The sequence below is a fragment of the Monodon monoceros genome, unplaced genomic scaffold (genome assembly GCF_005190385.1).
Source record: "Monodon monoceros isolate NGI ecotype Baffin Bay Population unplaced genomic scaffold, NGI_Narwhal_1 Super_Scaffold_10, whole genome shotgun sequence".
NCBI classification, from domain to species: domain Eukaryota; kingdom Metazoa; phylum Chordata; class Mammalia; order Artiodactyla; family Monodontidae; genus Monodon; species Monodon monoceros.
This window is the reverse complement of record NW_021703766.1, coordinates 46464866-46485790: the sequence shown is the minus strand read 5'-3', so window position 1 is coordinate 46485790 and position 20925 is coordinate 46464866. Positions and strand designations below refer to the sequence as shown.

The following is a 20925-nucleotide window of genomic DNA, read 5'->3' as shown; positions in this document are numbered from 1 at the left end:
GTGGGCCTCAAAACGCCTCATCTGTAAAAGGGGGCTAATGAAAACCTTCGGTTTACAGCAGTAGCACGAACCCCTCCGAGAACATGACTTTGGAGGCTCCTGACCCCCACAGATCTGAGTCAGACCTTGTTCCAGGTCTCGGCTTCTGTGTGCACAGGTCTAGCCACAGGGTTCTCGCCTCCTCTCCTGGATAGCCGCCACTGCCCTAGGCAGCCCTGGCCATTCTGAGTCCTGGGCCTAGCCACTCCGGGCCTGTTTCTCATCAGGTACCCAGCAAAGTGATGGATGTGATGTGAGGAAAAGGGCCCAGGTGTTCCTGCAGACCTATCTCCTGGGTCCAAGTCTCAGTGCGGCAACATAAGCTGTGATGTTTGGCAGATGACGGAACTTCCCCATCTCCAGTTCCTCATCCAAGAAATGGAGCTAACAACTACTTTTTTGGAGATTTTGCCGGTTTTGCTCGAGGGTGGGGTGGGGAAAGGGGTCCAGTGCTGCAACCTCTTCCCGCACAACCCATCCCCACAGCAGCCAGAGGCCCTTTACTCCAGCTCACCACTGCTCAAACCCCTTCAAGTTCCTTGCTGCATCCCAAGAGGACACAAACTCCTGACCACAGCCTCCAAGGCCACTAGCCTCATACACTATCTCCAGCCTCGAAATCCTCCTCACTCTTCTCTGACCAGGCCAAGCTCATCCTCAAGGCCTCCGCGCCTGCCTGAACGCTCTTCCACTCGTCCCCCTTGTTATTCAGGTCTCAGGGCCAGGAGCACCTCGAGTCCTCTAGCTGAAGGCACCTGGGCTGATTTCCCATTCCATCCCTCTCAGTGCAAAATCAGCACAGGTACCTGTTTACCTAGTACTGGCCGCTAGGGCCAGGCCTGTCTCCCTAGTGCCAAGGAGGGAGCTGCTAATTAAAAGCGCTCCTCTGGGTCTCAGGGCCTCCATTCCATCCTTCCCGTGCACCCTCACAGGGTCTCTGTAGTCTGTCAGGGAATGGGACTCCTGTGTGTGTGAAGGTAGGCACAGGAACAGGCCCTTTAAGGCCCCCCTCCCCCCACATATACTCACCTGGGAGTGGGGCTGGGGGTGGCATCCTCCGGCCCCCGAGAAGCATCTACTTCCTGCCCCCACAAGGGAAGGGACAACAACCAGAGTAACACGGAAACTTGCTCCTCACACTTCCATCTCCAGGAAGGGGCAGCTAGGATCACTGTGCATGCACACCCCACCCCCCCAACCAGAATCCCAGGTCTCAGCCAACAGCAGCAGGCCCCACCTCCAAACTGCTCTTAAAGGGGCCTCCCGGGGTCACCTATGGTAGTCCTTGATGCCAATGGGAGTCAATTCCCTCCCACCTGCAGGCCAACTGAGCAGAGGATCTAGGGAGAGGAGGAAGGCAAGAGCACAGGAGCGGCGCTCGGGACCGAGAGGCAGGTTGTTACCAGCCCAAACCACACTGGTGATCTGAGCCCCCACCCCCACCCCCCACGCCGCTACCGTGACCACCCCACACTGTCTTACTCCAGAGCTTGGGGAGGGAGCCCAGATGTTGCCCTCTGAAGGCGAGGAAGCCTGAAGTTGCTGCCTCACCGGGGCAGGGGAGGGTCTGAGAGGAACTCCAGTGGCTGGGTTGGCTCTTCCCCTCCCTTCTTAGTCCAGCCAGGCTTGTTCTTACCTCCCAAGGCTAAAAAGTCTCAACACCCACCCCACCACCCCTCCAGGGCCTGCTCCCAACCACATCCAAGGCACCAAAGGAAAAGAGATCTGCACCCTCTCCCCTCCCCTTCCCTCCTGAAATGGCCACAGCCTAGCTGGGGAGTTAACCTGGTTTTCCTATCCTGTGGATGAGCAGAGGCTCAGAGAAGCATCCTGCCCTTGGCCACTCAACTCTTGTGGTCTCCCCACCAACCTCCCTCCTGTGAGGATGGGTGACCCTGGGGAGATGGGGCTGAACACCTTGTGGCTAGGGAGATTCCCACTGATCTCTCCTGCCCCTGGGAGGGGCCGCCTCTGGCCCTCCAGCTACCAAAGTAACAGGAGGGAGAGGGAAGCAGGACAAGTTCCAGCTGGGGCGGGGAAGCCAGTATGGCTTCGGCCCGGGGGAGCCCTAGTCCCCGAGCCAGCTCCAGCCTGAGACGGAAGCTGCAGAGACAGAACCCAAGACGGGATCTGAGGGAGGAGGGAGAGGACATCAGGAGCACAGCCTCATGCCTGCAGGGCAAAACACAGTCTGTGCCATCAGCCAGGCATCACTGGTGCTGTGCAGTGGGCACTCCCTACCGGGCCTTGTCCTAACACCGCCAAACCCTGGACTCAAGGCCAGGATCCTCACACCCCTCCACGAGGAGAATTAACACGTCAGCAGGCCAAAAGGCCCTACGGACTACCGTCCTGTGCAGGCTCCTAACCCCAGGTTCTTGAATGGGCGGCTGCAGGCCCAGAAGGCCCTTATCACTGACCATAAACTCCAATCAAATGAGCATTTTTTTAAGACAGGGTCTGTGGTTTCTGGCAGATTCTTAAACAGGCCCAGGTTCCAAAAAAAAAGATAACTGCTACTCTAAAACAAGAGAAAGGGACCAAGAAAAGATACAACGGCAGAGGATCAAGGAAAACAGACCAGAGCCAGACAAGGATAAAGTGATGGAGAGACAGAACAGACAGGATGGAGGACAGGGTCTAGGATGGGGAGGGATGGGAAAGATGGGGACATAACCTCCACCTGGGCCGGCACACAGACACCCCCAGAAAGCCGTCCATGATGCAAATGCCACAGTATGGCCAACAGTGCACAATGTAGCCCAGCACCAAGCACAGTGGGCAGTGCCTCCTCCCTCAGCCCGGCATTGGCCTCACCACTGCCCCCCTCCCCGTTCCACCTTCTGGTTCTCCTACCCGGGAGACAGAACAGACAGACCAAAGACAGGCAATGGACAGGATGGACTAGACATACCCGAGTACATGAAAAAATAAGGGAACAGGGAAGAACAAAGACAGGGGCAGACAGACAGGTACAGACGGCAGAGGCAGAAACCCGTGCCTGTCTACACTGAACATTCTTGGTCTAGGATCCAGGAACAGACATCAGGCGGCTGTGAACCCCACCATGGCCCATGCACAGATGTGGGACTATGACTGTCGGCACCTCTCCTCAGGTTCTTCAAGAGGATCCCTGGCAAGGTCAAGAACCATGGTGACTACAGGCCAAACCCGTGGTTTACAGGTACACAAACTAAGGCCACAGGGAGTGAGAGCCCAAAGTGAGCTCCAACAGTCCCTGTGCCAGAGCTGCCTAAACTCTTTTGTGACCCCAGAAGCCTATCTCCAAACCCACTGGTGCTCAGAACACTAGGCATCCAACAAGTGCTGGGCAGCCCCCCACCCCACCACCCGGTCCCTGCAGCCTCACCTTGGTGCGCCCATTGATGACGTAGCTGCCCAGCCTCCCAGCACAGTGGCGGATTACAGCATCCACGTGGGCCATGAGGGCACCGATGCTTCGGCAGCCTGGCTCATGGCCTTCCACCCAGGCAATCTGGTCCCCACGGATGCTGCGTGGCGGGATAGCCCGCTGGCTCACTAGCTGCCCATCACGCAGGCGCCCGCCCCGCTTCAGGGCCTCCACCTCTGCCAGCACTCGGCCACCCAGCGCCGCCCCCAGGAAGCTGTCCTTGACGCAGATGCCATAGTACCGCATGCAGGGCACAATATAGTCCAGGGCCAGGCGCTCGGGTGCAGCGGGCAGCACCTCCTCCCTCAGCCCGGCGCTGGCCTCACCCCTGCCACTGCTGCAGCCCTCCCCCTCTGCCTCTGCCTCCTGGTTCTCCTGCCTGGCCCAGGGCCGCTTGCTGGGGGCGGGGGCATCCCCACCATCCTCTGCCCATTTCCGTTTGGGGGCCTCGGGCCGGGCGCCCTGGGCTGCCAGTCGCTGGCACCCCTTGGTGACCAGTGCCGCAGCACCCTCACTCTGCAGCGGCCGCAGCTCGCCGCCATCCTGCCCACCGAAGCCCTCCCGCAGGGGGTTGGCTGTGGTGGAAGTAGCTGTAGCTCTGGGGGTCCCACTCCCCGCCGAGGCCTCACCAGGCCCTCCTGGACGGTGGTAGGAGGACAGCAGGGGACAGGGCAGGTAACTCTCCACCCCCATCCTGGCCCTGCTAGGCTCCAAGGGCTCTGACACCGAACCCGGCAACTGAGGGAGAGCCTGACTCAGGGGCTGCGGCTGGCACGGGCTGTCCATGGCAGCAGTGTCTTCATCCCCCGGGCATGGAGGGCACGGCCCAGGCCCATGGTGCCACCCTCCTCCACCTCCTCCTCCTCCACTTGATGCAGCCGGGGGCCGGGGCGGCTGGGCCTGGCGTGGGGCAGGATGAGGCAGGGCAGATGGCAGAGGCTTTTCTCGTGCCCTGGGGGTGCTTGCTGGTCCCCAAGTCCTCTGCTGTCCCTAGGGGCTTGGGAAGGGACCTGTCACGGTGGCTGGAGAGAGAAACAGAGAGAGAGAGAGAGAGAGAGAGAGAGAGAAAGGAATGTGAGAAGAGCTACAGGGAAGAGGGCTGGGCGAGGGTGGGGAGTGGCAGGGGCAGTAGACAGTTAGACTTACCTACAAAGACCCCAAAACCTGAGGCCACGTGGAGAAAAAGACTCTGGGACTTGGGTGGAATCACTAAGAGACAAGGGGCAATAAGGGGGCAGCTGGAGGGGTGAGACAGGGTAGCTGACCCACAGGCAGAGGACTGCAGTGGGAGCTGTGGGCGAGAGACACCCTCAGACAGACACAGACCCACAGACAGAAAAGAAGGAGGGGACTTTAAGTAGAAAAGGATGGCGGTGTGGGAAGTAGGAGAGTTAGAAACAAACAGACTGGGGGTGGGGGGGGGCGAGAGGGGGGATCTGCCTGGAAGACACAGAGGGAATGTGGGGATCTACAGACCGTGGAAACTGGGGGGTCCAGAGACAGAAACACACACCGGAGAAGAGCAGGGAGGGTGGGCCTGAGACAGCCGGGCAGAACCCAGCCCAACAGGAGGAAGCCCGTTAGGGGCTGACACACACCCAGACGGAAGGGAGGTCCTGAGACAGACAGACGGAAGGGACCCGTGGGAGCAGGGTCCACAGCGACAGAGGGAAGGGTGGAGGAGGACTCATGCACTCGGGGAAAGGACGACGGAAAAAGCGCCCCCCTCCCAAGTCCCTTCGGTGCGGGTCCTGGGGCCCCTCGGGGCACAGCAGGAGACGAAGACAAGGCCTAAGGGCCGCTGGAACCCCGTGTCCCCACCCCTCCCCTCCCCCTCCGCCCGCTCCCTGCTCCCCCCCCCAACCCCCCCAACGGCCGGCGCTTAACATGCCCGGCGCGCGTTCCCTCCCCCACGCCCCACCCCCACCCTCCCCTCCCCAGGGTCGCCAGGCTTCGCCACAGAGTGCTGGGCGCGCGCCCCCGCACCCCGCCCGGCTCGCGCCGGCGCCCGGCCTCAAGCGCCTTCTCCGCCCCGCTCCATGCCCTCCCCGCGGTCTCCTCACCGAGGTTTTTCCTCCGGCCCCGGCGCCGCCGTTTGTGCCAGCCGCCCTGCGCCGCACAGCGCGCCATACCCCGCCCCCACCACCCGCGACGCTCCGCCCCCGCCTCGCCCGGTGGGCACGTGACCGCATCCGGGCGTAGGAGACCGGGCTTGCGCAGGCGCGAGCCGCGCGGGGCGGGGCGAGGAAATTCAGAACACCCTCTCCCTCGAGAAAGGGGAAACGGATCAGTCGCCGACACAAGGTTTTTATGCACTCTCCGCTCCGCCCCTTCTGCGCGAGAGGAGGAACGCAGTTCCAGGAAGGGCTGGATCCGGTGGGGGAGTTTCGGCACATATTATGCCAAGCGAGCGGGAGGGGTATGCAAATAACCCTATTTACATAGACAGGACCGCCCCCTTGGAGCCGAGAACGCGGCGGAACGATGAGTAGCAGGGTAGGGGAGGCATACAGATCATCGGTATTATTTACATGGACAGCTCCGCCTTCTCACAGCCCAAGAATAGGAATATTGAGAAACGTCTGAGCAATTAGTTGGGAAATGTATGTAAATTTGCACGACAGTAAGTAATTTACATAAGGACTTTTTATAACGGAGGAAAAGAAGAGCGGAACGTCCTTGAGAGAAGGGAAGAACAAGAAGGGACGTGCAAACATTCTGACTCGCTCCACCCTGCCCCATCGGGACAACTGTGTGGCACCCGAATAAAACAACCTAGGAAAGCTACTCAGAGAAGACATTTGCATGACAGCCTCGAGTCTCTGGACGACCTGACCTGGGAGGACTATGCAGATGAGGTCATTTAAATGCCCCACCCCCTCCGCCAGCACCCAGGCTGAGCAGGGACTCAGGCCTCCCGTGAGGGTGGTTTAAGGCCAAACTGGGGTTGGGAGAGCAGTTGGGAGTGTCCTCAGTGGGCTGCACCTGTCCCTGGCAGAGCATGTGCGGGTGTCAGACGTTCACCTGGACACAGGAGGCAACACACTGATCTCAAATATGCACAGGAGTCCCGGTGACACAAAAGCCCACACAGTCTCCAGGGGCACACACAGGGTTCATGGTCACACACAAGTGTATCAAAGGAGTCAAATTCACAGCAAAACACACACAGACCTCAGGGGCACACAAACACAGTTACACACCAAATAGACACTGCCTCAGACTTTCAGGCATCAGACATGCATAGCTATCACCCACCGGGCCCAGACCCAGGGCTCAACTACAGGCCTGAATTCTCATTCCCTAGCTTTGGTGTCCCAAACAACGCCAGTCTTACAGACACAATCACCAAGGACACAGAGTAGTCATAAGCAACAGTGTCACACACACAAGCAGCACACATTCCTACAGATCCCATCACACCCATCGCAAACACAGGGACATTAGTGTTACGTTACGTATGTGGGCAAACTCCCTCTACAACGTACATCTGAGTCATGGTGGACCGCCGTACCATGTCCAACCCAAAAACATGGCCCCCAAACACCGTCAGTGACCTCTTCCCCCCCCTCCCCACCACCCCAAAATGACAGAGGCTATGACACAGGTGTAAACAATGCTTTATGGGGGTGGGGTGGGGACGGGACAGGCCTCCAGGTAAGGTAATAAATAACACGTACTCGCAGTGGCAGGGCCAGGGGAGCTGAGGCCAAATGGCCCTGGTCTCGGGCTTTGGAAACTCTTTGAGTATAGTTAGGGGTTCAGGGGGAAGAGGGGTTAGCCAAGACAGAGGAAGCAGCAGCAGGTACGGATTCCCCCTTCCCCCGTGGCTCAGTCTTGCCCCTCAGCCAGGCCCCACCAGGCCAAGGAAGGGGGACAGGTGGCGGGGCAGCTTCTCTGGGGCCAGGTCAGGTAAGGGGCTCAGTCTCCCAGGGCCTGGGTCTGGGCCCCAGCCAGAAGGACAGGGCTGGTCCTGGAGAACGGGTGAGCTGAAAGAAAAGTGTGCCGTGAACTGGAGGGATCTTGGGTCTGTCGGCTGGTGTCTCTGTCTCATTTCTGGGTATCTTCCTGCCCGCCTAACTGTGCCTGTCTGTCCATACTTTTCTCTTTCTCCCAAAGTTTCTACATTGTCTGACTTTCTGTTTCTTGTCTGCAGGTACTTTGGGGCTCTAGAGCTGAGGGCACGTGCATCTCCCTGTTTACTTGCCTCAGAGAGCTGTCTCCTTGAGTCTGTAGAGGGGCATCTCAGTGTCTACATTCTGTGTCCCCACCTTTGCACCTCTGTGTTCCTCTATGTTCCTGGATCATCCAGGCTCTAGGTCTCATTCCCGTGTTTTCCAAACCGAGGAGACACATCACTTCCTGTTTTGTAGTTATCTGCAGATAGCATTACCTGGGAGCTTCTGGAAATCCCCAGATCACTTCAGAATCTCTGGGGTAAGGCCTGGGCATCAGTATCTTTTAAAGCTCTCCAGGTGATTCCAATGTGTACAACTGCATTAGTGGGTTGGGAAATCAGTTTGGTGGGCCTTGAGCAATTGTTGTAACAGAATAAAATAGAAAATACCATAAAAATTAAAATGTTAACGTATTAAAAAAAAAAGAAAAGAAAGAAAATTTCAGAGTGCTTCATATGTTGGTCCATAGAGACAGAAAGCAGATGGGTGGGGGCCAGACGCTGGGGAGGATGGAGAATGAATGCTTAAAGGGTATGGGGTTTCCTTTTAAGGGTGATGAAAATGCTTTGAAACTCGACAGAGGTGGTGGTTGCATAACCTTGTGAATGTACTAAATGCCACTGAATTGTACGCTTTAAAATGGCTAAATTTGTTGTGTGAATTTCACCTCAATTTTAAGAGAAAGAATATTAATATAAGAAGGTGTTTTAGTTTTATACGTGTGTGACTGTATTAGATCAACAAATAAAGTATATTTCCTCCTGTAGAGTGCAATCAACAGAGTTTGAAAATGCAGTCTTACTACATTTGATTCACTGAGGGAACACCCTGAAACAGACTCAAAACTAAGCTCTGAGGCGAAGAGTACACACCCATCTGATTCTACATAGCCCAGAGTCTTTAAAATGGATACGAAGAAGAAAAATAATAAACAGGCCTCGTTTATCAAGTCTTAGTTTACTGACTGCCAGGCCCTGTTCTAAGCACTTTACATGAATTAACTTAATCTTCTCCACACTCACATTGTGGTGGGTACTATCATTAGCCCCATTTACAGATGAGGAAACCAAGGCCCAGAGAGGTTAAATAATTTGCCCAGAGGTATGAAGTGACAGAGTTGGAGTATAAATGCAGGCAGCCCAGCTCTGGAGACTGTGATCTATCACCTTCTCAGATGGGTTAGACAAACAGCATACAGATAACAATGATCAACTCTGTCAGTTGAACGCTTTGAAAAGGAGGGGCAGTTGTGAGACTGCCCATCTAGAGGGAGTGACCCCATTTGGGAAGCCTATGAAGGTTCCCTGCAGGAAGAGGCATTTTAGCAGAGACCTGATGATGAATGGGAGTTGGTGCCAGAAGGGAGCACAGGCACAGCAGATGCAAAGGCCTGGAAGGAAAAGAGCCCTGCCCAAAGAGCTCATCCTTGACTCCTCTCTCACATTCCATATCCATTCATCAGGAAATTATGTTGGCTCTGCTCTCTAAGTACATATATCCAAAGTCTAAACACTTTGCTCCACAGCCATCCTGGAGCTGCCAGTGGCTGTGGGGTGGAGGGTTGGGTGGGCATGAAGCACAGAGACAAGAATTGTCAAGACATACACACCCGCAGAGAGGTGGGGATAGGACCAAATCCTGTAGGAACTTTCAAGCCTGTCAAGGACTTTGGACCAAGCACAGGGGAACAAGCATGGCTTCCTGGAGGAGGGGGAGAGGTTACCCGAAAAGAGAGGGAAGGAATCAGATTTGTGCTTTAGGAAGACCCAGTGACTACATGAGGAGGGGACAAGCCTGGAGACAGATCAGGGAGGGTACAAACCTATTCACTTCGCAACCCCTCCTCCGCCCCCACTCTGATCCTGTCCACCATCGTCTCTCACCTTGACTTTGGAGTGGCCTACTCACTGGTCTCCAGGCAACCACCCCTGCCCCCTTCAGTCTCTCCTCTATATGCGGCCAGAGGGGCCCTGTGAACACCTGAATCAGATCTTGTCCCTTCTCTGCTCGGAGCCCTCCTATAGCTCTCATCCCACCCAGCGTATAGCCAGAGTCCTTCCTGTGGCTCACAAGGCCCTAATTCATTGCTTCCTCCCACCCCAACCTCATCTCCAGCTCGCCTACTCCCCGGCACGCACGTGCGTGCACGCACGCACACACACTCCACTCCAGCCACACTGGCCTCCTTGGACTTCCTCACGCAGGGGAGGAGGCAGGGCCCTGCCTCAGGGCTTTATACTGGCTGTTCTCTCTGCTTAGAACACTCTTCCCCCAGGTCCCCACATGACCCCTCCCTCAGCTCCTTCAGGTCTTTGCTCAAATGTCACCTTCTCAGTGAGGCCTCCGCTCATCATCCTATTTGACGCTCCACTCCTCCGCCGCCCCTCCCTCCTTGATTCTTCTCCATAGCTCTTATCGCCCTACCTACTATACAATTTGCTTGTGTATCTTGTTTATTGTCCATCTCCTCCACGAAGGCAGGGATTTTTGTCTGTTTTCCCCACTGTTATAGCCCCAGTGCTGGGAACAGGGCCTGGCGCTGAAGAGGCACTCAACAAACATTTGATGAATTATGAATGGGAGGGTCAGAGATGCAGGGCAGAGAGCTGGCGGTGGGATGGGAAGGACGGGTGGTTTCCCAGGGCCGGGAAGATGGCCCCTTTAACTCAAGTGTTCTTGTGTCTTTCTTCCTTACTGTTTCTCTTGTCACCTCTCCTTTTCTGCGTCTCTGTCTCTGCTCCGTACTCCCCTTTGTCAGAAGACCAGCCCTGCAGCCCGAGTCCCCAGTATCCCACCTGGCTCTGCAGGTCTCAGCAGCCGCAGGGCTGAGGGGCCACGGCCTGGGCACTCCGAGGCTGCCGCAGCTGGCGAAGGGAGGCGTCACCGTATTGAATGCCGGAGCCCATCCTCTCGGGGTCAAGCTCACCTGGGGGGAGCAGAGAGGTGAGGACCGGTCCCTTGGAGTCCTCTGGACCCTGCCTTCCACTCCCACTCCGGGCAGTTGGGGGCCTCACCTGAGTCGATCTTGTTCAGAATGGTGCGGGCACACTTCAGGAAAGCCTCCTCCACGTTCTCACCCGTGAGAGCACTAGTTTCCAGGAACATTAGCTCTGGCGGGGGGGGGGCAGACACTCGGAAGGTCAGGGTCTCAGTCAGTCCCCATCCTCCACTCCGACTCTGACCTGCTGCCTCTCGTTCTGTTCCTCAAACGTTCCACCTTTGCCTTCAATCTGGGCCTCCGTACATGCTGTTCCTCTGCCACGAATGCCCCCTTCCCCAGGTACCCACCGAGCTCTTCCTTTAGAGCTCAGCTCACATCTCCTCCTCCAGGAAGTCCTCCTGACCTCCCAGGATGAGTCAGGTGCCTCCTCTGGGCTCCCACAGACCCCTGTGCCTCCCCACTCCCAGCCCTGACCTCCTTGGGCTGTCACTATCTGGAAATGGTCCTCCCCCTGCCCCCCGGACTGTGAGGCCATGACAGCTGGGTCCAGGGCTGTCTTCATCACTGTGTCCCCAGCACCATCTAGCACAGGCCCATCACAGACCACCCACCAGTCATGTGACAGCCATCTCACAGTAAGTAAGAGCCAGGATTCAAATCCACATCTTTCTGATGGCAAATCCTCTAAACCTGCAGGTTACAAACTGAAGGAACATGGACAGACCCTAGGCCGGCGGATTTTGGCCAACATGATGTTTTCAAATGAGTTTAGACCTGCTTACCTTTTGTTGTTGTTATATTCACTAGTTTGTTTTATTTTTTAGATTCCACATATAAGTGATACCAAACAGTATTTGTCTTTCTCTGTCTGACTTATTTCACCTAGCATAATGCCCTCCAAGTCCATCTATGTTGCTGCAAATGGCATTATTTCATTCTTTTTTACAGCTGACTAGTATTCCATTGTATATATATATATATATATATATATATATATATATATATACCACATCTTGTTTATCCATTCCTCTGTTGATGGACACTTAGGTTGCTTCCATATCTTGGCAATTGTAAATAATGCTGCTATGCACATTGGGGTATGTGTACCTTTTCGAATTAGTGTTTTTGTTTTTTTCAGATCTATACTCAGGAGTGGGATTGCTGGGTCACATGGTAGTTCAATTTTAGTTTTTTGAGAAACCTCCATACTGTTCTCCATAGTGGCTGCACCAATTTACATTCCCACCAACAGTGTAGGAGGGTTCCCTTTTCTCCACATCCTTGCCAACATTTGTTATTTGTAGTCTTTTTGATGATAGTATCCTTGCATACCTTTCGATGTGGCTGTCAGTCTCGTCTACTCCCCTAATGCCAGTGCCTGCTAACCGGGGGTCTACCCTGTGCCCTCTCCTTTGCTCACAAAATGTACCTGTCCCCTAGGGCCATCAGAGTTTGCAGTCTGCACCTTATACCAATACCCTGCGCTGCCTCCCCACAGTGGTCAAAACCTTCTTAGCAGCCACCGTGAGTCAAGCACCCATCCATCCAGGCAGTGCTGAGAAGTCCCCATGGACCACATCCCTTACCCGTCATGCACTATGTGAAGCAGAAATGCCATGATCCCAGATTTCCAGGTGAGGAAACTGAGGACCAGAGTGGTCACACAGCTCGCAATGTGGCAACACCCAGATTTGAACCCAGACCTCTAAATCTCCACATTCCCCTGCTGGGCAGAGCTACAGAGAGCCAGCAGGCCCAGGGCCCCGCTGTATAGCCCCCCCGCCCAGCCCTCACCGTTCTCCTGGGCAAAGCGGGAGGCCTCCAGGAAAGTGACCTCACGCTCCAGGTCCAGGTCCTTCTTGTTGCCACAGAGAATGACCACGATATTGGGGCTGGCCAGCGTGCGGGCATCCGTCAGCCAGGCGGCCAGCGAGTTGTAGGTCTCCCGGCTGTGGAGAAGGGAGCCAGAAGGGAGGCGGACGCGGGTGGGGGGCAGCCCAGGCCCCACCCCGCCCCACTCCGTGCACCCACCTGGTGATGTCATACACCAGCAGGGCTCCAGCCGCCCCTCGGTAGTAACTCCGTGTCACCGACCTGTGGGGCCAGGGGGACCCAGTCACCCCCGAGGCTGGGGTGTGCCCCAGGACTGCCCCCCTCTGCGGAGAGAGACTGGTGGTTCGGAGGCCCCCCTTCACTGCTGGCCCATCCCTCTAAACCTGGCCGTGGTCTACAGTTTCTCCCACTTGCGGTCTCTCTGTTTCCCTCAATCTCTATCGCACTTAGCTGCCTGCCTCCGCCTCAGTCTCCCTACCTTTTTTTCATTTCTTAAAACTTTTTCTGCTTTCCTGGTGGCACAGTGGTTGAGAGTCCGCCTGCCGATGCAGGGGACACAGGTTCGTGCCCCGGTCTGGGAAGATCCCACATGCTGCAGAGCGGCTGGGCCCGTGAGCCGTGGCCGCTGAGCCTGTGCGCCCGGAGCCTGTGCTCCGCAACGGGAGAGGCCACAACAGTGAGAGGCCCGCGTACCACAAAAAAAAAAAACACAACTTTTTGGCCGTGCCATTTGGCCTGTGGGATCTTAGTTCCCTGACCAGGGATTGAACCTGGGGCCCCGGCAGTGAAAGCACTGAGTCCTAACTACTGGACGGCCAGGGAATTCCCTCTTCCTACCTTTGACTCTCTCTGTGTCCCTGTCTTTCTGCATCTCTTCATTGGTCTGTGCCTTTCTGTCTCTTGTGTGCATGTGTATCTTTAATTCTCTATTTCTCTCCATCTCTGTTGCTCTGGCTCTGTCATCCTCACCCTTTCCCATTCATTCAACATTTTCTGTCATCCCCCTTTCATCCAGTCCTAGCCAAGCACTACACAACTACAACCGCTTGGCCCTCTCCTGCTTTGGTTGGGGGAGGTCCCCTTTCCAGAGTGGCCGACTGTCTGCTTCTCCCTGGAACAGGCTGGGTCCCTCTGGAACTCATGCAATCATGCTGCAAGCATTTATGGAGCACTTACTGCCAGCCCGGTGCACGTCGTACACCTATCTCCCCTCCACCCTCTCAGTCTCTACCTCTGTGCACCTCAAGCAGAGAACTCACACACAAATATTAACTCAGCAGCTACTCAGTGCTGCCCAGGAACCACGCTTCCCCATGGACTGGATTCCCTTGCTTCTCTCTCCCTGCTGTCTGTTTCTCAGACTCAGGGTTTCCATGTGTCTGTCACCTTTTCTGCAGAGATGTCCTGAAGACATACTGTGTGCTGAGTCCTACACATTTCCCTCTCCCCACAAAACATCCATTTCTCCATCTCTCTGGCCACCCCTGTCCCACTCTCCCTGTCTCTCACCTCTGTTTCTCTTTGAGTCTCCTTATCTCCCTTCTCTTTCTCTTCTCTCTCAGTCTGTCTCTCTTTCTCTCTCCCTTCCTGAGTGTTTGTATCTCTCTTTCAAGTTTCCTTTTCTGTTTTAGTCATTCTCTGTCATTCTCTACCCCTCGCCCCACCCCAAACATCTTCTTGTCTCCAGGCCTCGTTTCTCCCTGGGGAAAAGTCTCCGTCCCTCCAGCCACATGGGTCTATCCCACAGAGTCTCGTCTCGCTAGGGTCTGCCGTCCCTCCCTGGCCCTCTCACTCTTCATTATGCTTCCTTCTCAATCTCTTTTTCTCATTGTCTCTGTCGTCCTCTCTCCAAGACGCCTTCTTTCTTTGACTACATGGACCTGCTCATCACAGTCTCTTTCTCTCTCTCTCCCTCTACCTTGCCTGCCCTCTCAGCGTCTCCTTGCTCCTGTCATTATATTTCCAGGTAACTCTGCACACCTCTATCCCTCCTCTCTCCTCCCCTCTCCCCTACCTTCTCTCCATGGGGGCCCAGCCCACCTACCGAAACCGCTCCTGGCCGGCTGTGTCCCAAATCTGTAGCTTCACGGTCTTCCCACCCACGTTGACCACCCGAGATCCAAACTCCACGCCGATTGTGTGGTTGGAGTCCTGTTTGACTGGGAGTGGGAGGGGGAGAAGAGGCAGTGCGGGGGCTCAGAGGATTCCCTGTCCTCCAAGGCCTCCTCAGCCGGTACAAACCCATTCTCATTGCTGGGGTGACTGAGGCTCAAGGAGGCAAAGGTATAGCAAAGAGCATATACCAAGGTAAGAACCAGGCAGCCAGCACTGGAGTTGTACCTCTGGCCAGCCCTGCCCCTGCCCACCCCGGCAGCTGCCTACTTGCCCACACCATGGCCATGCCCACAGTTTAGTGCTCCCAGGACCACTGTCAGAAACTCACACTTATTCTCAATGAACTGATGAAGGAGACATGATTTGCCTGTTCCTGCACTGCCAATCACCAGGAATTTGAAGAGGAAGTCTGAGCAGATGGAGCCAAATTCAAGGAAACCCATGCAGAGAGAAAGATAGACATGAAAAGATGGAATCCAAAGAACATCACAATTATGGGGAGAGAACAGACACAGACAGATACAGAACAGTGGGTAACAACTGTAACGGATAATTCTTATATAGTGCTTACCACATATCAGGCACAGTTCTAAAGGTCTTTACTTACATCAACAACTCAACCCTCAGGAAAACTCTGTGAGGGAGATATACTAATAATTATCCCCATTTTCCAGATGAGGAAACTGAGGCCAGAAAGGTTAACTGACTTGTCCAAGATCCCACTGCCAGGTAGAGCTGGGATTCACCATTTTATCAAGGACTACAATCTTGCCCTTGGCCCCCACAACTCAGCTCCTACCACTTTCTGATTCATTCACTCCACTCCAGCCTCTGGCCTTTAGTCTACTCCCTGAAGATGACAAGCTGGTTCCTACCTCAGGGTCTTTGCATAGTTCCCTCTGCTTTTCTCTGTTTGTTGAATGAATGCAGCTCCCTCTGACTCCTAAACCAGTGCTCCTTTTACCGCATCCTGTTCTCCTACTTCCTATCTATCCATCCATCCAGATTTTCCAATTCTCAGTCCCTCCATCCCTCCCTCAGCCCAAGGCCCTACCCCTATTCTCAAGCTTAAACCCCACCCCTTGCCATTAGCCCCACCGCCTAAAGGACTACTCACCCCCAACCGCATTCCAGACCTCTCCCAGAGTAATCCCAGGGCCCAGAGCATCCCTTCAGCGTCCCCCCAGCCCATCAAGGTTGATCCCTGCCATTCACACAATCAGCCCCGCCCCATCCACTCAGGCTCCGCCCAGACACGTTAAGGCTCACCCTTTCCCTCAAGATCTAACCATGATCCATCAGGACTGTTTCCCTCAAATCCCGCCCCAGATCTATTTCGCCCAGACACCAGACCCTCAGGCTCCGCCCAAACTGATTAAGCTCAGCCTCAGACCCACTAAGCCCCTCCCAGCATCAACTAGGCCCTGCCCCATAATAGCTGACCCCGCCCCCTGATATATAAAGCCCCGCCCCATACCCACAGGCCGCATCCTTTCTGGGCCCAGACCCCAGACCCCAGCTTCCGCCCACCACCCTCACCGTAGGTCTCAGCCATGACTCGGTCGCGGCCGCTTAGGGCCGCAATATGGCGACACGGCCGCGCCTGCTCCTCGGCTGGCAGCCGCTCCACTCGGGCTGCAGCCCCGGCTTCTTCCTACTCCCCGGGCCGGCGCCGCCACTTCCGCCTCCACCCCCCTCCGGCGCGACCCGCTAATGCTGCGGGACACCAGGCCACGCTTTCCAAGACAAGGATTGGCGGACTCTGCAGGCAGGGGGCGGGACAAAAGCGCAGACTGGTGGGGAGAGAGGGGCAGGGCCTAAAGGGGCGGGACCAACACGAGCGATTGGCGGTGCCAGAGACGCTTCGCCGAGCAGAGAAACGGATTTGGTCAGGAGTCCGTGGGCAGAGTCGAGATTCCAGATTGGGTAGAAGCGGACTTGGGGGCGGGGACACGAATGCAAAGAAGGGAGCGGGGGTAGGAGCCGATCCAGAGCTGAGGCGTACTGATCTCTAAGGCAAGGAGGATGAAAACTGGGATGGTACGCATGATACGCACAGATTAACCTCCTACCTCCCTTTGCGGATAATCTTCCAAGAAATCCTAGAAAACCTCTGCTCTGTGTTTTATGTCTTCCTCATGGTTCAACTGGCTCATTCCCAATAGTTCAATAGTTCTCTTATTAGTCTAGAGAAGACACTATAATCCCCCAGTTTGGCTGTTTAGTTGTTCCATCTTCTCATCTGTTTGTAATATGTAAGCTTACGAGCCCACCTCTGGTACCCAGCTTGGAGCAAAGAGCGTTTAGTCCATGAAATTCTGCCTAGCAACCACTGACGTCACCACAGTCAGTGGGTTGATTGGCTAGATTCAGAAGTCTGGGGAAACACTTCCTTTCTAGAGACCCACCACAAAGACCACCAACACCCATAGTTTGCACTTGGCTGATGTATTTGCATAAAGTCAGCGAGAAACAACAGCAGAGACAGCGGTAGACTGAGCTCACTGGCAGTAGAAATCCCATTTCTGAAAAAGAGAAAGGGGAAACAGTGGGGAGAAAACTAGCGGTCACACCACAAAGGATCTAGTGGTTTTAGCAAATGCTGCAGCCACAGCCGCCAGGTTTGGCTGCACAAGTGCTATGCAAATTAGCCTAGAGACCTCTACCCTTTGCACCTCTCAATCGGACTAGGACTTAGAAATCACTCCTCATTTTTCAGATAAGAAAAGGCAGGGGATTTGCTCCAGCGCATACAGCTAGGATGCCAGGGAGCCAAGGGTAGGAGCATCTTTGCCCAAGGGCCCTCCCTCCAAGTCCCTGCCAGCCCCCAAGACACTCACATCTGTCTTCACATCAGTTTTGCCAGGCTTCAGGGTCTGGTCTTCGCGTACAATGCTACTGGGGAAATAGCCCAGGCGAGCAGCTACGTCTCCATAGTAATCTCCCTGAACCTGGGGAAGAGGAGTTAAAAGCCGCGGTCTGGGAAGATGGCAAGCTCACTCCTGCTGAAGATCTTTGCACTCTCTTCTCCCTGATCTCGACTTGGCTTGCTCCATCCTTGTCATTCCAATCCCAGCTTAAAGTCACATGCTCAAAGGTCCTCCCTGACCACCCCATGTGAATTAGTCACCCGGTCACTTTATATTCTCAAAGCAGCACATACTTGCTGATATTTTTGCTGGGGTGGCACCTACCTCCTTGTCTCCCTCCATTAGAATAAAAGGGGTCGTTCTTTATTGTACCCACCATAGTAGGTGCCCTAATAATTGCTAAACAAAGTAAAGTAGACCACAATAGCCTCTCCTCCAAAACTATATTTCAGCTCACTCCCTCAGATTTTCCCTTCAGGTGAAAAATCAGGGTGCACGCCCACCCCAGCCACCCTACCCTTGCCTCCTCTGTTCTCCCAAGACTCACGCTGCCTCCCCAGAAGAGCCGCCCTCGGCCCTTCAGCTTGGAGAAGACATACACGACTTGGCCCTGGCGTATGGTCAGGAAACGGCAGTCGGGGGCCACGTAGTCCTGAAGGGCCACGGCCATGGAGATGGGGTCTGGGGAAGGAACAGAAGGGAGTAACAGCACCCTCCCCACAGGCTAGCAATCCAAGCCCCCAACGCCCCCAACCCCCAACTCTTACGGCTGCATTCCTCGTCAGCACACAGCTTCCAGTCAGCCAGCTTGGGCATCGGGTGGCCCCCGACACTAGGACCTGGGAAGGCAGACAGCAAGACAACACCAAGGAACACCGAGGACCAAGCCATCGTGGACTGTAAGCAAGAGAGTGCCTAAGGGAGGAACGGGGTCTCCAGTTCCCTCCTGCCCTCCCTCTCCAGCGGCACAAGGAAGCCTGTGTTCTGGGTCTTGTCCCCGCCTTAAACCAGTCCCAAATTTCACCCACACCACCTATAGTCTGCTACCCAGCCAGAACCATTTCAAGGACAGGGTGAGGGCTGCCAGCACAAGGAAACACCCAGATAGGCTCAAGGCAGCCCAGGCCACTCCAAGTAACAGCCACCCCCTCAACAGAGACGGGGTTAAGACAGGCAAGTTGATATTCAATTCCATCTTTTATGAGCTGGCTTGGGGACCTGGGCCCCTCTGCTCTCCCCCGCAGGGACAGAACCAGAGAAGCCAGTATGGAAAAACCACCTTGGAATTTCCTGTGCTGAGGGGCAGCAGAACAAGGCAGCCCTTTGATTGCCAGGAATAGCCCCAGCTCCCAAGTATGGAGTGAATATTATATGTTGGACCTTAAGCTAGGCGATGCCCTACCACGATCACTATTTATCCTCATAAGCCACTTCCTGAGTGGGTGACCTGGGCTAAGCTATTCCTCCTCCCAGAGCCTCACCTTTCTCATCTGAAATAGAAATAATAAAAACTAGTAGTTACTTATAGAGCATTCACAATGCATATTTTTATTAACTCAAATGTATACTCTGCACCACCTTTAAGAGGAGTGATCATAACCCCATTTTACGTAGAAATGGAAGCACAGAGCCTTAAAGAACTTGTCCAAGGTTACAGAGTTGGGAAGTGGAGGGGCTAGATCTGGCTCCAGGCCCACACCCATCACTACTGATCTTGGAGCTCAGTCAGTTGCCCAGGGTCAGAATGAGAAAGTGGCAGAGGATTTGAACTCAAGTCTCATTTCTAAAACTGTGCTTCAAACAGAGATCTACATGCCTGAAGACCCACCTCTTTCCTCAGGTATTCTCACCCCTGGTCAGCAAGCAAGTCCGAACTTTAGTTTTAGGGGAAGCAGATGGACATACACAGGCTTGGGGTGGGGAAGAATTCATCCGGGCAAAGACTGGGCCTAAGCCATCTCCACATACCCAACACCCAGCACCAAGTACCATGAGAGCATCAAACAGCTCTACTCAAATATCACCTACTCAGAGGGGCTCCCCTTGATCACCTGTTACTGCTCCCCAGCTCCACCGACACATCACCCCATTATGTCAGTTGTTTCTATCAGAACCCAGCATTTGAAATTAGCTTGTCTATTTCATTTGCCACCGCACAACCTGTGCCAAGAACAGTACTTAGTGTGTAACAGGTACTCAGCAAGTGATTTGCTGAATTTATTCGGTGCTCGCTACGTGCCCGGTGGGGTAGCAGTGGTGGGGGAGAGGGGGGCGGGCGGTGCACCACAGAAAGAGTCCTCTTTGCACAGGAAGAAAATGAAGCTCAGAGTGCAGACATCAACTGCCCGTGGAAGAAACAGCCAGGGAGCGCCCCCAGCAGGCGGGCAGTAGAAACCAGGATCCACAGACCACAGACCCCAGGTTCCCACGAGCCGTCTGCACTGTGCCATTTAGTGAAGATGGCAATCACCTTCCCCTCTTCATCTTTCAGATCCTACAAGGTGAAAGTGTGCCTCTGGTGCCACAAACCCTGATGTTCAAATGCTTCAAACACTGATGTTCCTCTTTAATGGAAGGAGTGCAGCAGGAGGAGGCTGGGGCTCAGAGCCTGGACAGGACAAAAACATCCAGGGAGAATTTAGCGCTATGTCCTATTGTATTTATTTTTGTGGTTAATTTTCTACTCTGGCAAGTGATCACACTTTCCCATCTACATGGTGTGAGAAAAGGTTTTAAGCTATATATATACATATATACATATAATATACTTCAGTCGATTTAAAAATTACCAGGTCAGGTGTATGACAGACTGCGAATAAAGGTCCCCCATTCAATCTCCCCTTCTTATCCATAGCTTCAGCTGGGTACGTGACTGTCCAGCCAGGAACCACATTTCCTAGCCTCCCCTGCAGATGGGGCACTGGAGGGAAGATTGGTTCGGCCATCTGCCCGAAGCTCCTGGCTGGCACCTGGCCAGCGGGGGGAGCAGCTGTGTGTGAACTGGCCACGCTCCTGGTACCAGCATCTGATCAGGAGCTTCCCAAGTGTGAAGTTTAGGGACTCCCAACAGCAGCATTGACATCTTCCTGAACTCTAGAGACTGCAGCTCAATCGAGGGCTGCAAACTTAAATTCAAATGTCTCCAACCCAGACTGCCACCACTAACATCCTCCCGACGATTTCATGAATACCCAATTCCCTTCCCTTTCTTCCTGAAGTACCTAGAATCGTTTCTGTGGGACTCTTGCTATGACAGAAGGCATTTTTGTCTAGAAAAAGATGAAGAAAAACCTCTTTCTTAACAATCTATCACGTTAGAAAATTACTGGAATCAACATACAAGTCTACGAAGTGAATGGTGTGCCATTAAAAGTGGCATCCTTGCACAGTACAGAACTTGCCCAACTGTACCTGGCAGCATGGGTTTTAATTTCCTGCCCTGAATGCTGACTGAGACAAAATAAAAATCTACCAAAGTGGTAAAAGTGACTTTAGTTTGGACAATGTTGCTACACTATTCTGGGTTTTCCCAAGGTT

The 20925-nt window shown here is 54.4% G+C and overlaps 3 protein-coding genes across 6 annotated transcripts in view; all 3 read right to left on the bottom strand.

Moving 5' to 3' along the window:
- The window catches only part of EGLN2 (egl-9 family hypoxia inducible factor 2), an 8223-nt gene extending 2611 nt beyond the window's left edge, over window positions 1-5612 (bottom strand). The window contains exons 1-3 of one of the 3 annotated variants that reach the window (XM_029237163.1): window positions 5515-5605; window positions 4598-4660; window positions 3410-4473 (exon numbers count right to left, since the gene is read on the bottom strand). In XM_029237163.1, coding sequence (XP_029092996.1) covers window positions 3410-4237 — 828 coding nt within the window. In that variant the 5' untranslated portion in view covers window positions 4238-4473; window positions 4598-4660; window positions 5515-5605. Of the gene's footprint in view, window positions 1-3409; window positions 4474-4597; window positions 5246-5514 lie in introns of those variants that run through there. The other 2 variants (XM_029237154.1, XM_029237158.1) reach the window with 2 other exon arrangements.
- A 1419-nt stretch (window positions 5613-7031) lies between these two features.
- RAB4B (RAB4B, member RAS oncogene family) lies at window positions 7032-16311 on the bottom strand. 2 transcript variants are annotated; one of them, XM_029237137.1, is made up of 8 exons: window positions 16058-16311; window positions 14847-14927; window positions 14448-14562; window positions 12602-12664; window positions 12365-12519; window positions 10644-10739; window positions 10425-10555; window positions 7055-7440 (listed from the first exon to the last, which is right to left on the bottom strand). In XM_029237137.1, exons 1-7 carry the CDS (start codon window positions 16071-16073, stop codon window positions 10440-10442), a joined length of 642 nt encoding a protein of 213 aa, XP_029092970.1. In that variant the 5' UTR covers window positions 16074-16311; the 3' UTR covers window positions 7055-7440; window positions 10425-10439. The 2 variants fall into 2 exon arrangements, with proteins under 2 accessions (XP_029092968.1, XP_029092970.1); XM_029237135.1 differs by lacking the exon at window positions 16058-16311 and having other exon boundaries at window positions 7032-7440; window positions 14847-15934.
- Window positions 16312-16949: 638 nt separating this feature from the next.
- MIA (MIA SH3 domain containing) lies at window positions 16950-20915 on the bottom strand. The gene is made up of 5 exons (XM_029237149.1): window positions 19859-20915; window positions 18156-18285; window positions 17936-18069; window positions 17359-17469; window positions 16950-17043 (listed from the first exon to the last, which is right to left on the bottom strand). The coding sequence occupies exons 2-5, from the start codon at window positions 18277-18279 to the stop codon at window positions 17020-17022; spliced, it is 393 nt and encodes a 130-aa protein (XP_029092982.1). The 5' UTR covers window positions 18280-18285; window positions 19859-20915; the 3' UTR covers window positions 16950-17019.
- Window positions 20916-20925: the final 10 nt, after the last annotated feature.